Raw genomic sequence first — 23,854 nt, 5'->3', positions numbered from 1 at the left:
GGAAGAATTAGAGATGTCCGCTTTGGGAGCTGAAGACGGGGTGTGTAGTGCCATGCAGGCTACCTATTTGCCACCACTAGCTTAAAAGATAATTCTACAAATATGTATTAAGTAAATATGTTTGTTTCTAGGGGAAATAAATTTGAATATCAGCTTTACCAACAATTTTTTGAAAACATGTACTCCTTTATAAATCAGGAGGTGTCTTTCTGATTTTTAAGTTTTTTTTAATAAATCTTTATTGGAGTATAATTGCTTTACAATGTTGTGTTAGTTTCTGCTGTACAACAACGTGTATCAGCTATATGTATATGTGTATCCCCATATCCCCTCCCTCCCACCATCCCTTTCCCACCCCTCTAGGTTGTCACAAAGCACCGAGCTGATCTCCCTGTGCTTTGCAGCAGCTTCCCACTAGCTATTTTACATTTGGTAGTGTATATATGTCAGTGCTACTCTTTCACTATCTCCCAGCCTCCCGCCCCCCGGCCCCGTGTCCTCAAGTCCCTTCTCTACGTCTGCTTCTTTATTCCTGCTCTGCCAGTAGGTCCATCAGTACCATTTTCTAGATTCCATATAAATGTGTTAGCATACGGTATTTGTTTTTCTCTTTCTGACTTACTTCACCCTGTATGACAGACTCTAGGTTCTAAAATGTGAGAAACAGGCAAATGGAATTGGCAATGAGAGAAAGCAGAGACGACAGAAAGCCGGAGGGATTAGAAAAGTCTCTGAGGAATGAGGGGCTTCAGAATTTCGAGAGTCAGGAATAGAAGGAAGGATATCCCAAGTTAAGAAGTAAGGGCAAGAACCAGAAGGGAGAGGCATGGATTTCTTTTTTCTGCAAACATCATTCACTGAGCTAAATCAGTACTTACGTAAAAAGCTAGGCAAGCAAAAGCAAGCAAACAAAAAGCTAGGCAAGCAAACACAGTTACAATAGGGGGTGGGGGAGGAGAATTTTATTCATTTTAAATAGCTCTTCTTCTTTGAGAAATTTCTGCCGTGGATTCCAGAGGGGAACTTCTGATCTCTCATATTTTGCTGTGTTTTTATTTCCAGGCTCTGTACTACCATGTTGCATACAATATGGTGAAAAAAAAACCCAAAAACCAAACCAAAGCCCCTTCAAATCTTCCACTTCTCATGAAGTCTTCAAGTCAGGTGTGCTTTTTTCTAGCATACATTGCCTATTTGTCTAATTCACCTATGCACTGTCAAAGTGACTTTCCTAAAAAAAGACCAAAACCCCAGCATGATAACTGTAATTGAAACTAAGTGGAGATATCCTGTTTCTCTTAAGAGAGTGAGACTCTGACTGTGTATCAGCAACCATCTCCAAAGACACATACATCTCAAGGATTTCTGTTACCTTAAAGGCTTAGCAAAGCTCATAAATGAATAAGATATATTACCTAAGATATATGCTGCACAAATGAGTCACATAATCCTGTTTTTTCCCCCGTGTAATTGCCATCATGTTGTCTATTTCAGTTCCATTTCTGCACTGCCACCTTCCTTCAATCTTAATATATTCTACTTTACATTTCGATGGGCGGACCACAGACTTCAACTCCCAGTGGACATATACAACTAAATTAATAAGGATGATATTTATAAGAGGAAAATTCATAACAAGGGGCAGGGCTAAAAGGCATCTTGTAATATGGTAATGGAATACCCAAAGACTGGAACCAACTTACTTGAAGTGATAAAGTCACTTCATGACCACTATGGTGTCAGTTTCATCAAAGTCAATGTGGAGGCAAAGAAACTTTATTACGTGCCCTCGTAGTCCGTATTTTATTTCCACTGAAATGTGAAGGAATTTTTCAAATCCAAAAATGATAATAAAGTTGACTGCATACTTAGGGGATTTCTTTAAACTGTATTTCCTACGGCTCCATGCTGTGATGTCAACCTTTATAGATCGTGTAGCCAACAGGCACTCACAGCACAGATTCATAATGTATAACTCTATGCTACTGTACTAATGTACACATACACTATAAAACACAAAACAATCTAAAATGAGATAAAAATCTAATACTTTCTGCCCACACTGCAAGGGACTATCTGACTCTGCCCCAACCCTGCCCTGGGGTGTGCTCACCCTACTTTGGAGACCATGGCGCTGTGAGGCTGTAGATTACCATATTTGCTTTCCTATGCAAATCACTTGAGCTGTTTACTTCCTTGAGAATTGCAAACTGCTCCGATGAAAATGCAGCACAAAGCCAGGTAACGAGTTGGAACAGGCCCCAGAAAATGTGCCAGGGGAATAAGCCTAATTCAAACTTCAGCAGTTTTCTGGGCAATGCATCCAGGCCAAATAATTATTCTTACCTTATTTCCCCCCCACCTATTTAAATAATCACTTCATCTCCTTAAGTATGAAATCAAATCAAACAAAAAACCACCTCTGAGTTTAAATCTTATTTTCTTGGACTAACGATCCTTGCAGACTTGTCTGCCTTATCTCGCTCTGGCAGTTCTACATACCGCAACGGGCTTCACGCAGCCTCTTGGACGTGGCCTGAGTTACCTAAATAGTTGCTTAAGGAACATCTAAATGCATTGAGATCTACTTGGGGAAGTCTAAGATGCTGAGGGGAAGGAGAGGGTAGCTCACAGCTTGGGACAGTGGAGAGAAGAAGATACAGCCCGTGGGAATTATGGATCAGTATGAGTTCCTGCCTGCTTTGGGTTGGTGGTGGGAATAATACAGCTTCTGCAATAACCACACCAGTCTACACACCAGGAAATGACGTCTGCGAAGGCAAGGAGAGCCAAGGTGTGCAAGCAAGTCTGTGTTCACAAAGAATGCAGAACGGGCTCGGGGGTCTGTGCTTCCAAGCTTCCCACAAGCAGCACAACCACCATAGCTTCTCTCCCCGTGTCCCAGACTGCAGGAAGGAGGAAGGCAGTTGAGGGCCTAAAAGCTCCTCTTATCGCAAAGCCATGCACAGATTGGTCCCTGGGCTTCACCCAGCTCCCAGCCAGGAGACTCTTAGGGGCCCTGCCACTCTGGGTCACGTCTGGAAGTTGCCATATGGCGAACAAAGGTGCGTGGTCGAATTGGCTGCTTTCTACAGTGGCCACCGTCTTTCAAAGGTTTGCTTTTTAAAACCTGGGTGAGCATCAGGATCACCTGGGAAGCTTCTGAAACTAGACCCCACTCAGATCTGCCAAATAGGCTTTCCAGCGTGGAACCTGGGGATCGGATGATCAGCCTAAACCGTACCCTCCCTGTGCATTTTAACATACACGAGAGCATGGAGCTACCTGCGTACGTTCATGCGTCTGCTACACACAGCTCTTCCCCTCATGTGTTTGAGATGTGTTCATCGTTTCCTTCCAGGCCCTTTTGCTTTCCCCTCGCTGCTGCCTTGGCTGTAACATGACTTGTCCAGGGGAAAAAGTTTGCTCTCAGCAGAGCTCAGCGATCTTCTCTGTCACCAAGGACTTCTAGCCTATAAAACAGCAAGTATGGGGCTGGTGGCGCAGTGGTTGAGAGTCCGCCTGCCGATGCAGGGGACACGGGTTCGTGCCCCGGTCCGGGAAGATCCCACATGCCGCGGAGCGGCTGGGCCCGTGAGCCATGGCCGCTGAGCCTGCGCGTCCGGAGCCTGTGCTCCGCAACAGGACAGGCCACAACAGTGAGAGGCCCGCGTACCGCAAAAAAAACCCCAAAGAAAACAAAAACAAAAACAAAAAAAAACAGCAAGTGGGGAGCAGCCAACCCCCCAAGGTTCCTGGTGGCCCTGACACTGTATATGACTATGTACCAGAACCTGCATCTTGAGACTCCGAGGTTCCATGCTGTCTTCCCTGGGGGCTTTTTGGCTAGTCTTTTCACTGACATTCCACCTACTACTTCACCAGCTCCCTGGGGATAGTCAATCCTTTGCTGTGGTTGATTTGTTAAAAGTTCCCTTTTCTAATGATTTGTTAAAAGTTCCCTTTTCTAATGATTTGTTAAAAGTTCCCTTTTCTCAGTTCCCTTTTTAGCTCCTAGCAGCTCTGGAAGCTTCACCAAACAGAAAATAAGAAATCTACTCATGTCTTAATGAGGTGGTTCCACTGATGTCCTATTTTAAGGGAAGGGACGCTGTTCTCCCAGTGCTATACTTGGAATACTTGGAAAAATGATCTTATATACACCGATATTTGTATACCAGATGGAAACTCCCAAAAGGGAGAGGCAGATACAAACAACAAATGCCTACTATGTGCCATGCTCATTTACAATTCGTGGTGTGCTGGGCAAGACGGGCAAGTCAATGGAAGGTAACGAAGTCTTATGAGGAGGGGCATGCAGGAGCACTAAGGAGTGAGAGAGGGCACATCAACCGTCCACCTTTCTGCCCACCTGTCCAACCATCCATAATACATATTGAAAGCCAACTGTGAGCGAACCTGACAGGAGCCCTGTCCCCATGGATCCTCTACTCATGGGGAGGATGACAGTAAGCAAGCAGTCATATGTATAAATACGTCTTTACAGTCTGTGTTAAGGGTCACGAAGGAAAATACAGTATGTATTACAGGCATGAAGGATATGTGTGTCTAGGAAGACTTCCTGGAGGAGGTGAGTCCTAAAGTTAGATAAGTAGAAAGTGGAAGCCCAAGGAGAAGGAAAGACTGTTCCTGACCCACGAGCAGATGGAGGTCGTCTCTAAGCAGTGGCTGCCACTGCCCTGTGCTCAGAGGGACCCTGAGACGCAGCAGCAGAGCCCACCTGTGCCCATATGAGCAGTCGGTCTTAACACCCTCCCCTCGAGGCTTTAGTAAAGAACATTTGCTCCCCTTACGAAAAGCTCGGGGAGTCCTGAGCCAGTGTCTCTGCATTAATAGTTTTACTCTGTGAAGACCTGATTCTTCACTCAGGCACTGGGACCTTCCTGTTTTAACACTAATCGCCAGTTTACACTCTTGGTGCTCACTGTTCCTTGCATTAGCCTCTAAGTTCGATTCACCAGAAAAATCTAGCTCAGGCCCCAAACAACAGACCATCCCACACTCTGACTTCACCAGCAATGGCACCCTCAGACACTTCACCGCAAGCCCTCAGTGCCCAGGCTCTTTTGGAAGCACTTAAGAGCCAACACTTTACAACGCATTCAATCCAAATAAAACACAAGAGAGCCTCTCCTTTCTCTCCGCATACAGATGAACATCTACCCCCAGGATGCTGTCTTTTCCAAAAGACTGTGATTCAGGGTCTCACACCTCAGGGTTAAGCTATCAACAAACGTAGAATCAAACACCAACATCAGACTTACAGAATCATAAGATCCAGTCTGGCTCTTCTTTTCTCCTTTTGAGAGGTGAAGTCCTTTATTCCTTCTTAAACCCTAATAATCCCGAAGTTCTCCAAGATTTTCCAAACCAGTGATTCCCAAAATGTTAGAACTGATTCCCCTGATGCCAAAGGAAGCCGGATACAGGTCTGCTGATTGATGCGCTAAACAAAATCTTCCCAGCTGAGCTTCGACAGGTGCAGATTTGGCAACAACAATCATTACTTCCATTTTTGTTTTGTTTTTGTTAAGTATATAAAAAGGGAAAGACAGGTTCCTAATCCCTTAAGAGGTATCACCCATTTCACATCCTGGTATATTAAAACTCTTCTTTTTAAAAAGAGCCACTCCCTCAGAAGGCCAGATATATTTTTTTTCCTTAAAAACCTCATTTAAAAAAAGATGAACTAGATGCAAACTATTATATATAGGATGGATAAACAACAAGGTCCTACTGTATAGCACAGGGAACTGTATTCGATATCCTGTGATAAACCATAATGGAAAAGAATATGAAAAAATGCATAGCTGAGTCACTTTGCTGTACAGCAGAAATTAACACAACATTGTAAATCAACTATACTTCAATAAAATTAATTTAAAAATAAAAAAGATGAACTATAATTATTTACACTTGAGAAAGGATACTCACTTTTTTCAATAGCTAATAATAATGCATGGGCCACTCATTTTATCGGAGGGCTCTAAAGTTCTCACATGTTAGCCTTAGTCCAAATCACCAGGAAGGCTTATGAAAAAAAAAAGTTTAGATGCCACCTCGGAGTTTCTGACTTAGCAGGTCTGGGGTGGGACCTGAGGATTTTTATTTCTAACAAATTTCCAGGTGATTCTGATGCTGCTGGCCTGGGGAACTCTGAGAACCACTGTTGTACAGATAGATTTATGATTGACAAATATGTACTGAGTATGTACTGAATACAAGGTACTTCACTGGATACTGGGGGTCCAACGAGGTATACCTGACTTCAAAAGTTTATAAATGTAAGTATTTTCTTTCTTCTACCAAAAAGATATGTAGCAACAAATAAATAGAAAACAGCAGATGCTAAATGCCAGGTGAGCAGTGATTAGCAGATTTGGGAGAGCGCCAGGGAGGGCTTTGTGTGCGCACATGCATGGTGTGTGTGTGTGTTTGTTTAGGGCTGCCAGGAGCACATACAAGAGGAAAGGCAGCATAGGCAGGCTGGAGCCAATGGCTCCACGTTAAGGAGTTGTGATTGTAACTTCAGCGTGCCCGAGACTCACTGAAGGACTTTAAACGAAGTGACATGGCCAGATTCTCACTTAAAAATTGTCACTGCAGGGCTTCTCTCGTGGCGCAGTGGTTGAGAGTCCGCCTGCCGAAGCAGGGGACACGGGTTCGTGCCCCGGTCCAGGAAGATCCCACATGCCGTGGAGCGGCTGGACCCGTGAGCTATGGCCGCTGAGCCTGCGTGTCCGGAGCCTGCGCTCCTCAGCGGGAGAGGCCACAGCAGTGAGAGGCCCGCGTACCGCAAAAAAAAAAAAAAAAAAAAAAAGTCATTGCAGAGCAGAAGACAAAGTGGAGAAGAAGGCCTTGAGAAAGAATGGCTGATCGGTCGGATCGGGACCGCAGGCAGTATGGGGGAGGGGACTAGACTCAGCTATTTCTGAGACAAGGCTGGCAGTCTCCGAGATGGGGATGTCTGTGGGAGGTGGAGGGAGGGCCCTCCCTCGGGAGCCAGACGCCCCTGAGAGGGATGACAATCAGGCACGTGCCTGTGGGATTTCCCCGTCCCATCCTCGCTCCCTTTTTCTTGCCTCTGCCCTCACACTTGATGTTCCCCACATGGTTCTATTCTAAGCGTGGCCCGAGCTCTTCCAAAGGAAAACCTCGTGGCCGTTTCCTGTAGCCATGAAAAGATCACCCACAAGGGTGCTCATGGCAGATCCTGAGCGTTTCTATTACTTTCGCTCCACCTAAGTGCTTGGAGCGTCCACGACTTACAGGTGCAAGAAGTGTCAAAGTCAAAGTGGAACTTGGCTGCAGGTTTAATCATTATCATCTGGGAAGTTTTTAAAAGGCTTTGTGACTTAGCTGATGAAAACAGTACCAAGTTTCTTTCGTTTAAGTGGTTCGATCGTGTTTAAAAATTATAAAACAAAGAGTCTTGGATTGTAAACATAAAACTGAAACATTTTTCTCAGTAGTTCAGCACCTCTGGAAGGCCCAGCAGGGCAGACCCTGAGCAGATCATGAAGGTGGGAAAATGTCGTGTGCCCACTTCCTGGCCCTGCAGGGCTCTGGCTCACACCCGGGTTGTCTGGCTTGAAACCAGAGCTCAAGAGAATGGCTGACAGATGGTGGGTGTTCAGGCAAGGGTGACGAGCCAGGGAAGAAGCCCGGTGTCCCCTCCTCCGTGATGCTTTGTGAGGGGGGTGCAGTGGAAGGTGAAGTGGGGCCAGGTGGTGTCCGGGGCACACAGAAGGCAGAACTAACTGTCAAAGCAGGATGAGTACTGGTTTCTCCACCGACAATAGTGGGTCTGGGATCTGCGTATGAGAGCTGGGGGTGACGTGACGGAGAAACCCAGAAGTACGGCCCTGAGACGTGTGTACTTGTGGGGGACGATTGCTCGGAGTCATTTGTTTCTCCTTAAAGGCGACCTAAAATTTCCCAAATAGAGTGTGTGATGACGGAATGCACTGAAATTCCTTTGGCAAAATTGCGATAATAAGCATACACAACAATATGTGATTAATTGGCAAACTTTTTCAAGGTAATGTTATTGGTGATGATGGGACCCGGGCACTGCTGGAAGTGTAAATTAGTAAATAAGCACTTCTATTGCTACAAGCTATCTAAGCAAATAAGAAAATGAAAAATGTGCACAGAGCTACATGGACAAACATGTTCTGTACAGAATTCTTTATAATTTTAAAAATTAAATATACGTGTGACTGATGTAAATGGAATTTCTGGTAGAAAATTAGTAAAATAAATTACGGCATATCCATGTTATAAAATATTAGCCATTACAAATCATGTTTCAGAAGACCCTTTAATGACATGGGGAAATGTTCAGGATCATATCATTAAGACCATAGCAAGTTTCACAAGTATGTTAATATAAGGTCAATTAAAAAAATATATATGTGCTTAAGAAAAAAAAATCAAGTAGAAAGGCATAGCAAAATGTTAAAGATGGCTATCTTTGAACAGTAGGATTGTGGGTGATTTGTATTGTCTTTTGCAGGTTTTTGGGGGGTCAAAAAACCCATTTATGTAGTGGAAACATTACTTTTGGAACCAGAACAACTCATTTAACTTATAATTTAAATTATAATACATTTATAAAAAACATGATAAACTTATAAAACTATAGTAAGTTTAAATTATAATTTAAATAAAAACATGTAGCATGTAACACATTTAATAAATGTAATGGCCCATTTATTAGAGCGGTATTTAGTGTAAAAAAATTCCTAGACAAATAATTCCTGGGATTTTTTTGCAAGAGATTATGAATTATGAGATTAAAAAATATATGCGGACTATAACCTCTCTACAGACTATTGTGCCGCATTACTGGCTCCGGGCTTTCTCAGAGGAGGGGCAGGTATGTTGCAGAGTTTTCCTCTCTTTAAATCCTGAGCTTACTTAGCTCTCCATTGAAAACTGGCTGAGCTGGGCAGGGCACAGTTGCCGAGCAGTGGGATCTGTTCAGCTGGGGCGAGCTCTCCAGACTGTGGGCATGTGAGGGGAGAAGCTGTGGGCTGGAGCCGGGCTGGAGAGCCATGTCTGGTTAGAAGGGTGGGAATAGCGGAGTCAGGCTGGAGTTGAGAGGTCTGCTGGCTGGACTGCCACACACTCCATTCCCCTTCTGTACAGAGGGTGACTGCTGTACCAACAGAGAACGGCGAGGGCAGGGGAGGTCACAGGGAGGAAGGGTGGGTTGACTCAGAAAGATCGTGGCCTTAAAGGATGGGTGGACAATAGCGGGAGAAGAGACACGTGATGCTCAGCCTGTTCCAGGCTTATCCGTGGAACGTCTCTGTAGGTCATTCCTATAGGGGCTGGAACGTGGATATTGCCCCATCAGCCCTCTGAGGCTGCCATGATACAGTCAGCTACGGGCCAGGGGTGTAACTGTAATGTTTATGGTGGATAAACCTAGTTAGATTTTGTTGTGATTTTTTTCATTAGTTTTCAATGAATGCTTGTCCTGTTGTTTGTTTCTAAATTTATTTAGTTATTTATAACTCAGCACTAGATGTACTGGCTACATTCTAGGGATTCACTGGGAACTCAAGCCAGTCATCGCATTCCTACATCTCATGGAGTTCACAGTTGGACGAGAGAAACAGATTTTAATCAAATAATCACAAATCTAAATGTAACAAGCAGTTCAGGGGAAAGCCATATGGTCTTGGTATGAGAGCTAAGAGATTTAATATAGATTGGATATATTCTGGAAGTTTCTCTGAGGAAGTAACACTAAAGGATCCAAAAGATGAAATGGAAACACAGACCGAGAGATCAAACATATGGACACCAAGGGGGAAGGGTGCGGTGGGATGAACTGGGAGATTGGGATTGACATATATACACTATTGATACTATGTATAAAATAGATGACTAATGAGAACCTACTGTGTAGCACGGGGAACTCTACTCAACTCTCTGTGGTGACTTAAATGGGAAGGAAATCCAAAAAAAGAGGGGCTATATGTATACGTATAGCTGATTCATTTTGCTGCACAGCAGAAACTAACACAACACTGTAAAGCCACTACACTGCAGTAAAAATTTTTTAAAAACCCAAAAAACAAAAATGAACTGGAGTCAGTCAGGCAAAGAGGATTCCAGAGAGACAGAACAGCATTTGCAAAGGTCCTATGGCAGAAAAATGTATGGTCATCATGAAGGACTGCAGCAAGGGCAGTGAGCTTGGCGTGAGGTGAGGCCCAAGAAGTGGGCAGAGGTCAGTCAGGGAGACAGTGGAGGTCATGACCATTAGTGTGGTTGCTATCCTTACCAAAAGTAAAATTAAGGGAAAAAGTGGCTACTGAATGGTGTCGTAATACAAAGAGGCGGGAATAATCACACAGTTGTCTCTAAACTCTTTACTTTAATCCCATCCATTCAGCTCTGATTGACCTGCTTTATACGTTAGTCTTCTGAGAAAGCTTTCCTTTGAGGGAAAAGCTGTTGGAACAGTGTTTGAAATCAACAATGGGCCTGTACAGGACCTCTGGGAAAATTACAAAAAGTACCACTTCTTCAAGATGTTTTCCTTCTTTTACTGGAAAATTGTCTGAACGTACTGATTTTGTTCGAGCAAAACTCTTTACTGTCATCTTCCAGAAAACTGTCCTCATAAACATAAAAGCCTATGATGTTTACGATGTAAATGGTGCTCCCTTAGATGTGGCACCTTTGTGCAGTCCACAACCTGCACCACCATACTCAGTGGCCCTGGAACTCCCGTGACCATAAAGAAAGGAGAAAAGTAACTTTTTCTTCCTTAAATTCAAATAGCATATCATGTAAATGGGAAAAGAGATTTTTTTTTTGTCTCCTAAGACAGAGGTCCCTAAGCTTTTGGGCACCAGGGACCGGTTTCGTGGAAGACAATTTTTCCTCGGACGGGGTGGGGATGGTCAGGCAGTAATGCGAGCGATGGGAGCAGCAGATGAAGCTTCGCTCGCTTGCCTGCTGCTCACCTCCTGCTGTGCGGCCCAGTTCCTAACAGGCCACGGACTAGTACCGGGGTTTGGGGAACCCTGTTCTAAGGCCTAATTATAAACAAATTTCCCAACGCTTACCCATGCTGACTAGTTTCAGTGCTGATGGGAAGGAGTAAGGGTTCCAAATGGCAGAAAGAAAGCACCCTCCCCAGGGCTGGTTGGATGGGGAACAGTGGCTAACAAGGTTTTACACTAAAAATGACGTATCTACCAGATCTGGGATACAAAGAGGAGACCACAGAGCCGCACTGCAACCACAGCTAACCACAAGCCCTCCCGACTCTGTGCCAGATCACACCGGGGAGCAGCCCACGAGGGCGTGAGGCGTCACAGGCTGGGTAAGGAAGCGCTACGAAACGTGGGAAAGTCCTGATTTCATGAAAACTGGGAGACACATCGATACAACTTCACCTGAATGGGTTCTGTGTTATTTTAACATTCCACTTTCAACCAGACATCTCTCAGTCTAAGTTTAAATTCACAAACAATAGTTTTCAAACACTATATCAAGAAGTAGCAATAAAACCCTTGCATATATTATTAGACTTCTTAGAAATTGATATACGCACTGAACTCAATACCCAATTGCTCTCGTATTTCCAGTGTTAATTCTAGTGTCAATTTTTTTTTTTCTTAAATAAAAAGTATTACCCTCACAGATTTTTCTGGATGATTCTGACAAAAAAATAAAAAGATGCACTCTGGTCCTCTCCCATCCGGGTCTCGACCATACTATCTATATCTATCTCAAGCTTTTACCTCTGATCCTGGCACCCATGTGTTCGGGAAAACATCACCCCAGCAGAGTAGCCTGGGAAAGCACAGGCACACTTACTGCTCCCTGGACGGAAGACGATCCGGTTCCTTCGTCCTCGTCCCCGTCCGGCTCCTGGTCTTCGTTGTCGGTCCAAGAGGACACGTCCTCTACCGAACTGGTCAGATCAGGCAAACTCTTAGATGTTAGCCTGAGGAGGTCCTCTGCAGAGCTTTCCTATGGGGACACAATGAAAGGCCCACGAATTACCCCATGATGTCAAGGTCAAGGTAAACCTAGCTGAGTCAACTGCAGGTGGTCACATGCTCCCAATCCAAAGCCTATATGGAGTGCAGGTTCCACATTTCCAGGGGTGCAAGGTTACCTCAAATGTCAGGAGTATGTACCCAATTCAAACCCAGACCATTTTTTTTTTCTTGATGAGTCTATGTTTCTTAGGTGAATGTTTCTATGGGCAATCTAAACTCCCTGAACTTAAGATCCTTCAATGCCCTCCCCTGTCTTACTTTCAGGATATAGTTTAAACTCCCTCATTGGCAGGCTAACATCAGAGATTTGGCCTCTGCCCAGCTCTCCAAACTCACCCCCCTCTGTTCTCCCATCCCTTCCATTCAAGCTGTACTGACTTTCAAACACACCGGGCTCTCCCCTGCCCTGTTGCCTTTTCCACCAGCAGCTCCCCTTCCTAGACCACCCTTCTTCTCATGACTAAGGCCTCTCTGGGCAAAGCTTGAGCATCGTCTCCTGCAAGCCTTCCTGGATCACCTCTGGAGGCATTTGCCTCTCCTTTCCCCTCTAATGTCCTCTACTGTTTATCGCCTTGCTGTGTGTGTCTAACTTACTCATCTATCTCCCCTGCTTGTCTGAGAGTTCCTCAAACCATGTCTACTCAGTGCAGTGTCCCCAGGCCTAGCTCTGAGCTTAAACCTCCACCATATCCTCCTCTCCCTCATTGCTCATCTCACAGGCCCATGGTCATTAGAAAGAGATTAGACTGTTTAGTGAATCGCAATGTCAAAGCGGAGACTGGTAATGTCTCTACAACGAAAGCAGCCCTTGACAACTTTTAAAGGTCAACAAAAACACATGGAATCAGATTCCATTAAGATTAGACTCCAAAGGGGGCTTCATCAACACAGCCCCTCCTTCCCACACACAAATAAGGTCAGAATGGGTTGAGGGATGCAGGCGAGATCAGTGAGACCACGTGACAATCCCAAGGACAAATGAGGCACACACAGGAGCCGAGAGCTCTCCTGGGAAATGACACAGCACGTGAGGCCAGGGACCTGGGCTGCAGGGCTGCTCTGAGGCCAGAAAAAAGGAGCAATGTGTCCTCTCCTCTTTCCCCCACACCAGCAATGTCTACAAGGACGGAAACACGTGGAGAGTTTTGATCATCATATTCCTTGGGGGTTGACAGAAAAGAGAATAACAAAAAATACCCATCTTATACAAGGGACGTTACAAACTACTACTGAGTTGGCACCTGGTGACAATGTCGTTTGTTACTAGTTTGATGCCGTTTCCACCTTCAAGGTACCTGAAGCTCATTCATTTTAGATCAGTAATTTGTGAACCCCATACTTTTAGACCTTGCCTGAGGAAGGGAAAAGAGTTATTAATGAGAAAGTGAGTTGAGTCCTCTTCTGTGATGTCAATTCTGCTCAGCTATTAATAGAAAGCTTAAAAAAAGTGCTGAGTAAATTTCACAACAGCCACAGGATGGAATACTCCGCCGCCATAAAAAATGCTGCTCTAGAAATTTATTTCCTGATGTGGGAAGAGTTCTTATAGTATGCTACTTACCGAAAAAGCAGGTTAAAAATAATATGTAAGAACTGTATTAATAACAGATGTAATAATAAACTGGATACAATACTGTGTGATAACCATAAAGGAGCACATTTCTCCAAGGGCTCACTGTGACCAACCCTTTATAGTTCATTGAATCTTCCAAACATCCCATGAAGCAGTTATTGATTCTCATTGTACAAGTCAGACTTCGAGAGATGTAGTAACTTGCTCAAGATACGCAGGTTTTAAAGGGCTGTGCTGGCACCTGAATGGGACTGGTGGGACTGCCTCCAGGTGCACTGCATCCTTGTGTTTGATTCCATTTAAAAGAAAATGTGGGTGTATTTGCACACACATATGCGTTCCTGTCTGGAAGGACACGCCAGTTAGTGGATAGTTACTATTGGCGGTGTTACAAATATTTTATCTTCTTTTTCTTCTCTATATTTTTCTGGGCTTTCTACATTAGATATAATGAATACATATTTCTTGTTAATAAAAACCAACAGTGAGACAAAAGAGAGAGCACGAGAGAAAGCTGTATTGCTATGTATGTACTTCTAGGGATATCAGAACGAACTTGGATATTCTGAGTTTATTCATTCAACAAAAACTTTCTAAGATCCTCTGTATACACAAATGACATATTTGTGTGGAAACATGAGACACCCTCTCCAGAAGAAAGTAACTGCTATATCTCCAAAACAATGCCTTAAAGTTTTGTGACAAGGTGACGATTATCTGCAATAATGAATTTAGATTCTTTATTACTCCTTATATTCAGTAAGTCAAAAGTTCTTTTTCTTTTCTCCCTCTCTTCAAATATAAAGACAGAAACAAAGCCTGTGGATGACTTGGTCTTGTGGGATGAAGAAGAGGAACAGATGCCCAGAGGTGCCTAAAGATTGACTTCTTTTTTCTCCTCCATGGATGAGGACCTTGGATGGTGTAGATTAAGTTCAGGAACAAACAGCAGGTAGCTGCCTTAACAGCGTACTGCCTAGTTGTAAACGGAGCAAATGGGAAGGAGTGAAAGGAGTTGCAACTCTGAGGACTGGGTCAGCCTTAGGGCCATAGCTCAGGACAGCCGGCCAAGAGTCAACGGATTGAAAACCAGAATGGACGCCTGTTCCTCAGCTCTGGATGCTGCTCAGCCCTACAAAGACCCCAGCAAGTGTCCCTAAATGTCCAAGCCTCTGGCAGGAACACAATACCTTTTTCTAATACCACTGATTCTGGTGTCCTTTATATCTTATGTGACTAAGGGGCAGCATGAAACTCTGAAGTCCAATGAACCCAAGATGAAACTTGCTTCTGTCACGACCTCTGGGCAAATTAATTAACCTCTTAGATTTTAGCTTCATCCTCTGAATAAAATGAACGAATGGCTCTCTCATGGGATTTCAGAATTAAATGAGATAGTAGGGACGAATTGCCTGGCACCCAGTGGAACCCAGTACATGTGAGTGTCTTTCTTCCTTCAAGTCAGTGAGTGAAAATATTGGTCAGGCTCCAAAATCTGTTTTCAAAAATCTCATGTGTGCCCCTTAATTACCCATGAGCGGCCCCTTTTTGTTTTTATTTGATATTTTCTTTGTGTAGTATGTTTGTGGATAATGGCTGACATTGAAGAGACTTCTCCTCCTCATTTTCCAACTAGCAGGAGAAAGAAGTCAGCACAGAAATAAAGGTTTGGGGGACATGATATAACACCTGTGCAGAACCCCTGTGTTCTTAAGCTGCAGGCTGTGGGGAGGTGGGCCGTGCAAAGATAGGACCGTGTGTGGTGCGTGCGTGTGTGTGTGTGTGTGTGTGTGTAAGAACCAGTAATGCTTTCCAAACTCCCACCACATCTGGCCAAATGAGGAATTTGTTTCTCCTTCCCTCACAGCCTTTCCCTCCTTGTGGGGTTCATCAGGCTGACCAAGAACATCCCTAGCTTTGCTCCTTCCCCACCCTTAGGGAGGGGACGCCCCACAGCCTCTCTGGGAGGGGAGGAGGGGGCCTATGAATGGAGAGGGTCTCAACTCCTGCCTCCAGGGCCTCAGTGTCAGCTCCTCCTGCCAAGGCTCTATATTCTGGTTGGAAGCCTAAGGGTCTAGAGATCAGGGACTTGGGGTAAACGGTATAAAGGGAGGAAAGCCCATTTTTCAGAGGGCTCAAAATACTCTTCTCATCTATTTATTAAACACTCCCCAAATAGGCAATAGACGGTGCAATCTAAGAAAGAAAATATATAAAAACCTGTAGATGCTGGGTTCAAAAATCGCATCAGGGATAACCGGGGGCAATCAGTCATCCTGTCAAGAGCGTATTGCTGCAAAGGATTAAGGACTGGGGGGCCTCACACCCGTTCTCCCCTCAGCTAGCACTGGGATAAGCCCGTGGCCCCACTGCACAAGCGCCCGAGTCCTGTGGGCCCCTCCCTGGTCTCATCAGCAGCGCCATCTCATCAGACAGTGGAGCAGATCCCAGTCAGCCCAGTTCCTCCCCTCCTGCCACACAGCTGGGGCACCCTGCCGCCCCTCCCCAGTTCTCTAAGGCTGGCGAGACCCCGGGGAGAAAGCAGATGGGGGCCCCGGACCTCAGCACCACTTTTACACGCTCCGGGGGTGGGGGTGAAAGAAGCCCCAGCCCGAGGCTGGGTGACGAAGAAGTGGCAGCGAGACGGAGGGGACAGACAGACAGACACCACTGGGCGTCAAGAACCAGGGTCCCGGCTGCACTGCCGGCAGCAGCATCAAGGCGTCCTCGAGACGGGCGCCCCCGCGGAAGCTCTGCCTCGCTGGGGCATTTGCAAAACTGAGGAGGAAGAAGGCGTGGGTGTGGCGGGAGAAGCGGGGTCCACGAGGCTTCTTCCAGCACCAACACTCTGTGCTGCGGGGAGCCCCGGCAGCCCGTAGCCTGCCCACGGCCGGCCCGAACCTCCTTCCTGCGGGACCTGGAAGACGCGCATCTCCCGCCCCCCTCCCGCCCCTGCTGTCCCACTGACATCCACATCTCCTCCTTGGTTTCCCCCTGGACCAGTTGCTACTCTGTGCACCCTGTCTTTCCTCCTACCCTCCCATTCTTCCCTTTTCCTTAGTCCTGTTATTGCTTTTCCATCTCCTAATACACCCATAAAGACCCTTAAAGGAAGGCAAGATGATTAAATGCCCTTTAGCTCAGGGTCCCTTGTGGGCTGGCGCGGTAGAATCATGGCTATTTGAATGGCCCAAGGTAAAGGCAAGTACGCATGTGCGTGTGTATGTGGGGTGGGGGGTGGGGTCGTACATGGGGAGGGCTCGAAACCAAATCCACCGCCACCATTTAAAATAGTCTACAAAACAAACAAAAACCACCTACCTTGCTGGCCACCACCAGCTGAACCACTCCGGTGGCTGAGCGAAGAATGGCCACAGCTTCCTCGTGGGAGAGCCCGACTAGTAAGTGACCATTGATTACCAGCAGCTCATCTCCTAAGGACAGTCTGCCATCCCTGAGGAAACGGAGATGGGAGAAAAAAATCCCTCGTCAAGACATTCTGGGCTGGAGAAGGGCCATCTTCCTGGAGCTGGGGAGGGCTGTGAGAGGGGACAGTTCAAAATGGGCTAAAGAGGAGAAGGGACAGCTGGAGACAGCTGGGATGGGACTGCTTCAGCCTTCCGTCTGCCCAGTTAGGGGAGTGACGCGCTTCACGATTTCAGAGGGTCGTTTAGTAACAAGCACCGTATCCCACATCAATGTCAACGAAACGTCTTCCATCCAAGTGGACATGTGATAGAGGAAGCGAGACCCCAAGGCTTTAGGGTAGTTAGACATTCTTTTCTCTAGTCCTACCTGCCACCCTGCCCTTGAGACTGAGTCATCAGCTGAGTCTCTGAGCTGAGCCCCCAAAGAGCGAAGGTATCCCAAGCTCACCAGGAATCCTTCTCTAACCCACGTCCCTCTCTCTTCCTAGGTGACACACCCTTGCCCAGATTTCCTCTGTGGCACTACACCATGTGTGTCTGTAACCCTGCCCCCAAGAGTTACAGGGCCTCGAGGGTAAAGTCTCACAATGCCTCCTTCTTCTTTGTGTCCCTACCGCCAAGCTTCATAAGCAGAAGCATGAACAGAAAAATGAACAAAGAAGCTGCCTAAGTTACCGCTTGCTGTTGTACGTATCAGACCCGGTGTGCCACACAGGCGAACAAACATGTTCTATTTCTTCATTTCCTTTAAATTAAGTGAATGACCTGGAGTTTCCTTCCCACTGGGCTGGCAGGAGGCCCAGTCGTCACGGGGTTTGCCTGCCCTACAGTGGGTCAAGGGTGGCAGACCGCTACAGAGCACCAGGCAGGTCCCGTCAGTCATGGTGGGCTAACAGTGTGGGGTTCCAACTGAGCCTCCAGTGGCCTGGTCTCCCAGGATCCCAAAGCAGTCAGAGGCTTTTCATCTCCATCGCTGAATATGGGATGGGAAACCTGGTGAGGCTGAGAGACTCAAAGCCCAGGATTCCACCATCCCCTCTGAAGGCTTTACATCAGCATCCAGGATTGGGTGGGACCCATGCTTGTCTCCAACACTCCCAGATTCACCCCACTCTGTTTCTCTCTAATCTATGGACTCTCTCCTCCTTGCTTTGTTTCAATGAATTGACCAAGTTCTCCATCCTCGCCCCCTTACCAGTCCCTCTCTGTGTCCTCTAGGGCATGCATCATAATCTTTTCTATGAATCTAGGTTTTAACAGAAGACAGGAGGCACCAGAGACTCTGAGAGCCTCTGCTTTCTGTTCTTCAAAAATCCCTAAAGCAGGGCTTCCCTGGTGGCGCAGTGGTTGAGAGTCCGCCTGCCGATGCAGGGGACACGGGTTCGTGCCCCAGTCCGGGAAGATCCCACATGCCGCGGAGCAGCTGGGCCCGTGAGCCATGGCCGCTGAGACTGCGCGTCCGGAGCCTGTGCTCCTCAACGGGAGAGGCCACAACACTGAGAGGCCCGCGTACCGCAAAAAAAAAAAAAAAAAAAAAAAAAACCCTAAAGCAGAGAAATGCTAAGAACCCCAGGCTGTTGCTCAGGATGGAAAGAGAAGGGAAGAGGAAAACCACAGAGAACAAGCAAACTGGAACGTCAAAGAGGTATGTGGGTGGGCACCCTGGAGGAGAGGGATTCAGGAATACAGGAGAACGTAGTGGTTTGGGCCAGTGTCCCTGGGTTTACTTATCCACACCTCCATCAAAATCATCCTTGTCCCTGTTCCTTTTTAATCCCACATTTCTCATCTCCAGTTATTAACTAGAATGCCCCACATATAAATTAAATACCCAGACACACACACACACACACACACACACACACATCTAAGCGAAGGCTGTAAGAAAGTGGTGAGACCCACTAGAAACAGCTCACATGGAAAATAGAAAAGAACAGTTCACATAAGCTCATCTCTGAGCACAGGAATTTCCTAATTGCCAAGTTTCCAAAGACAGACTAGAACCTGAAGCCTAGGACTAATGGGAAAACGGCTATCTCATGAGAGTTCCTTAAAGCATCCATCATTTGGGAAGTGTAATGATGCTCTGCTGCATACAAACTATCTAAGGTCTTAATCTTTCAATAATACTGCCACCCAGATAACTGACATCTGCAGTTAATCTTATTTCTACTTGAGTTATCAGGATCGTACTCTCTACTTAGGGGACTGATGAGCATGAAACACTTTGATAGTTTGCACCCTGGTCCTTTCTTTGGTATTCTAGTCCTCAGACTAAATACCTTGAGCTCCTTCAACTGTGGCTCATGAGATACATTTCTGAGAGCTCCCTCGGTCTCGAGCAGGCCAGTACTGCTCTGGTTTGCCATCTCCCCCTTAGCGCCAGGGTACCTGGACTGAACACTAATTCCAGACTAGATTCACCTCCCTCATCAGTGAAACTCTACCTTTATCCACCTGCTGTCTACGTATGGACATCCAACATATATACGCGTCCCACTTTGTGCTCTGCAAACAGGAGACGCCCTATGTATACAGAAGCAGTTAGCTACATGGCAAGGGCATACCTCACATTTGGGGACGGCTACCTCCTCTAACTCAACATGGACTTCTTCTTTGACATGCTCTTCCTAAGCCCTGTCCCTCTTCCTACTTCCGAGGACTGTTCAGGTTAAAAAAAGAAGCTTTAGAGTGTGAATTGTTTTCACAAGGAGAAAATTCACATTTATTTTGCCCCCTCCACGTCTGCACGGCAGAGACACACATATCTAAGTGTGTATCAAATCTGGATAGACCCGATGAATCCAGACACGGCACACGAACTGTGGTCAGGTTTAAACCCCATCACTTTCCCAAGTCATCAGCCACACTCTCATGGGAGTGATGATGTCAGGGATGTGGTGTTCCGATGCGTGGATAAGGAACCACGTGTCACAGACATCCCGAAAGTCAGGATAAGGGACATTCACTTGACACTCAAACTGGATTAGAAAGAAATCTAATCTTTCCTTCATGGTGTGGCAGAGCTTGCAATAGCCCCGGCAATTAACCACTTCCTGTGCTCAGAGGGGTGTTTAATTAGAACCGCTGGTGCCCGATCTCCTCCTGTGCTCCAGCATCATCCCTGTAAACTGTAATCCCCAGTGTTTTGACCAAACGGAAGAGTCACGGCCCCCGGGGGAAGGGGAGGGGAGGACAAGGAGGCAGAGAAAGGGAGAGTTATCTAGTCACCTGTGAGCGGCACCTCCTTCCTTCACTTGGGTGACAACGATAGCGTGAGGTGAGCGCTTTGATCCTCGGCCTCCACTAACCTGAATTCCCAGCCCATCCGATTCTTTAAGCAGCTCCATCTTCCATATCCGGCCAACTTCCTCCTTGGAAGAAAAAGTGAGCAGAATGTGAAGTATCTGGGCAGACACGCACCATTGCCAAAGGAGAGGGGACTGGGGGGGTCCAGCCAAGTATTCATCACTTGTCGACAGATATCGCAGGGGACCACCGATGAGAACATTCTGTGGGTTGGACCAAAGTCTCGAGCTGGCAGTGCTGCCCAAAACCACCTTCTGTGATAATAGGAGTGTCCTCTTTCTGCATCATCCAATAGGAGCCACCAGCCACAGGCGGCTATCGGACACCTGAAGTATGGCTGGTGGCAACGGAGACACTGAATTTTTCATTTCATTTCATTTTAATTACATTTAATTAGCCATCGGTGGCTAGTGGCAATGACACTGGACAGCACAGCAAAAGTGATTTGCGAATTTCCTGACCAGGGTCCTGTTAAGTAAAGCTCTTCTGCCTGGGACCCAGATACCACTACATGTGTAAATACTGACTGTGCCTGGGTTCCTTTTATTTACAATGGCTACTAATTGATAAAGGAGGATGAAAGGAAGACAGAGCTAGGTCTTGGTGCCAGGAGACTTCAACTAGTTTGAGCCAAGCTCTGCCACTTGGTCCTTACGAAAGTCACATAAGGCCTGAATACCTCAGTTTCCTTGCCTTTACAGGGACTTCCCTGGTGGCACAGTGGATAGGACTCCATGCTCCCAGTGCAGGGGGCCCAGGTTCGATCCCTGGTCAGGGAACTAGATTCCATATGCATGCCGCAACTGGGAGCTCAGATGGCGCAGATGGAGAGCTGACGAGCTGCAACTGAGGCGCCCTGGAGCCACAACTAAGGAGCCCAGCTGCTGCAGCTGAGACCTGGTGCAGCCAAATAAATATTAGAAAAATCAGAAAACAAACAAAAAAACATATAATTCTTAAAAAAATATAAAATGGGGTTAATTATTAATACTTCCAGGTCTGGTGTTAGGATTAAAGGAGACATTTATGGAAACAGGCAGCAGTGCTCCTGACATCTAGTAGATACATAATAAGTGTTGATAGGTAACCACGTATGACTTACACATGCATATCATATATGTTAAAAACATCATATTGAATTGAATCTCAAACTTCCTTAAAATATATGAATGAGATCATGGGTAGGAGAAACCAAAACAGAAAATTCACAGATGAATTTGTGATCAACTTCTGAACACATTGGTCAGTATACTCTTTCAATGAATTAAAAAATGCTTCAACAACTATAAAAATCTATCCCTTTTATTTAATTAATTAATTTATTTATTTAGGCCACACCACAGGGCTTGTGGAATCTTAAGTTTCCCGACCAGGGATTGAACCTGCTCCCTGGGCAGGGAAAGCGTGGAGTCCTAACCACTGGACCTCCAGAGAACTGCCAAAGATCTATCTTTTTCAAAAACTAATAAAGGTGTCTAAGTCCTCTTGACTGCTAGTAGCTTTTCTGCTCTGGTTTATTCTCCATGAGACTCCGTATTTCACTCCAAGGACACAAACATACACCCACTGCAAAATGTTTGATAATTGGCTGCTCAGAGAAATGAAAGCTAAAGCTTGTAAAGTGATTTATTTGGGAGTCTGATTTTAGGCTCATCCCAAAGTCCTTGTTGGCTCCAGGTATACAGGTAGGGGTCACAATGCATCCCTCAATTTATAAAAGAAAAGCTATGTGTTTTCTTCATTCATCGTGAAGGTCCAACGGAACCGTTAAGGGTCCAATACAGACAAAGCCAGCATCTCCCGAAAAATAGGCAACCTGCCCATTCAAGCTGCTTGCAAAAGAGGAAAAATGTGAAGCATTTAGAAAATCTGAAATGCATACTGTCAGCAACTAAAATGCAACGGTAAAAAAAGCAGATGTTGAACGGTCACTAATGTGCAGCAACAGGAACGTCTAGGGAAATTATTGCCAGACAGAGACCTGTTGGGCCCTACACTTCTCCTGGTCCAGCGCAGCTCACGGGGGCTCCATGACTCCAACAACACGCCGTGGTGCCAGCTGTCTCCTCCATCCACTGACCACAGGCCCACGAAGCCTGTCTGGCCAAATGTAACCGCAGAAGTCACTGGCTTTTCTCCCACAGTAGTTCATGAACTTGTCAACGATCCCTACACCATCCCATCGCCTCACTTTGGACTCCCTGGGTTTTGGTTGGTTGCCTCTGACCTCTGGAACATCTTTCTTTCCCATTCAGAAACAGCTTTCCTGGCCTTCAGAGTCTCTCACAGCTCCACGACTTCCAAGAAGCCATCCTTGAGAATCAGTGCTACCACGAGATAGCAACCTTCAGTGCTTCCACTACACGAGACCCTATGGCTATCGGAGGACCCCGAAGAGGACAAAGGCAGGGGTGCTCCGGTTAGCTGTTATCCCGGCGTGCTGGGCATCCCACACTGGCACGTGGGCCAGCCCTGTGGCTGCTTCCCTGGGCCTCATGGTGCAGGTAACAAACGAGAGCCGACGGTGGCTTGACTTTTTTCCTTGGAAGATATGCCATGGCTCCCGGGGTCTTGAAGATGTGGGACAGTGTTCCTCCCTCTCCCAGTACAGAGAAGCTGTAGAACTCTTCCCAAGAACAACATGGACCATTATGAGAGCCCAGAAATAAGAAAACCCCTTTGGTTTTAGCCCAAATTAGTTAAAACCTATCCATCCCTATTACTAGCTACACCATCATTTTCTCCCGTCCTACCCTCCTTCTGCTAAACAGAACATGTTAAGTATGGTTCACAGAGGATGTGACAATACTAGATACAGTTCTTTCTAATTCTTAAATGTTTTAGAAATAGTACTTGTGGAAGCCCCTGGTGGCGCAGTGGTTGGGAGTCCGCCTGCCGATGCAGGCGACGCGGGTTCGTGCCCCGGTCCGGGAGGATCCCGCGTGCTGCGGAGTGGCTGGGCCCGTGAGCCATGGCCGCTGGGCCTGCGCGTCCGGAGCCTGTGCTCCACAACGGGAGAGGCCACAGCAGTGAGAGCCCCACATACCGCAAAAAAAAAAAAAGAAAAAGAAATAGTACTTGTGACAAGAAACATGCAAAACTACATTCATGGGGAAAGAAGAATGGCCTAAATGTTGACCCTGACAGAGGAGTTAAAGACAAGAGCGCCCACACGCCCTCTCCACACCCCTGCCCCTGCCCAAGATGCACACAACTAGTTAAAAGCAAAACAAAACCAAAACACATATCTAATAGAAACAGCTTCAGAGGGTAGAAATGACCAATCTGTAATACAGCCTCCAACTACACTAGTCCAGAAACAGATTTTCTTTTATCCAATAATATGATTTTCCCCCGACAACACAGCAGAAACTATAAGGGGAGAATTCAAAGACAATGATGCAAATTGCCTCACCCTGGAATTTCTTGATCATCTGATGAAGGAGCTCGGGGGAACACAAAGAGAGGCAGCAACGGGAAGAGGCAGA

The 23,854-nt window shown here is 46.2% G+C and overlaps 2 protein-coding genes across 2 annotated transcripts in view; one reads left to right on the top strand and one right to left on the bottom strand.

Annotated features, from left to right (window-relative positions):
* The window catches only part of PDZD2 (PDZ domain containing 2), a gene marked incomplete at its 5' end in the record, with an annotated part of 246,289 nt that overhangs the window by 69,819 nt on the left and 152,616 nt on the right, over nt 1-23,854 (bottom strand). Inside the window, 3 exons of the mRNA XM_081233372.1 lie at nt 11,869-12,024; nt 16,951-17,083; nt 20,289-20,431. Of these exons, the coding sequence (XP_081089498.1) occupies nt 11,869-12,024; nt 16,951-17,083; nt 20,289-20,431 (432 nt within the window). The remainder of the gene's footprint in view (nt 1-11,868; nt 12,025-16,950; nt 17,084-20,288; nt 20,432-23,854) is intronic.
* The window catches only part of GOLPH3 (golgi phosphoprotein 3), a 274,985-nt gene that overhangs the window by 134,648 nt on the left and 116,483 nt on the right, over nt 1-23,854 (top strand). The gene's annotated exons all lie outside the window — the stretch shown is intronic.

This window comes from Mesoplodon bidens, assembly GCF_964165515.1.
Source record: "Mesoplodon bidens genome assembly, chromosome: 4".
Classification (NCBI taxonomy): Eukaryota; Metazoa; Chordata; class Mammalia; order Artiodactyla; family Ziphiidae; genus Mesoplodon; species Mesoplodon bidens.
This window is presented reverse-complemented; position numbering and strand designations above follow the sequence as displayed.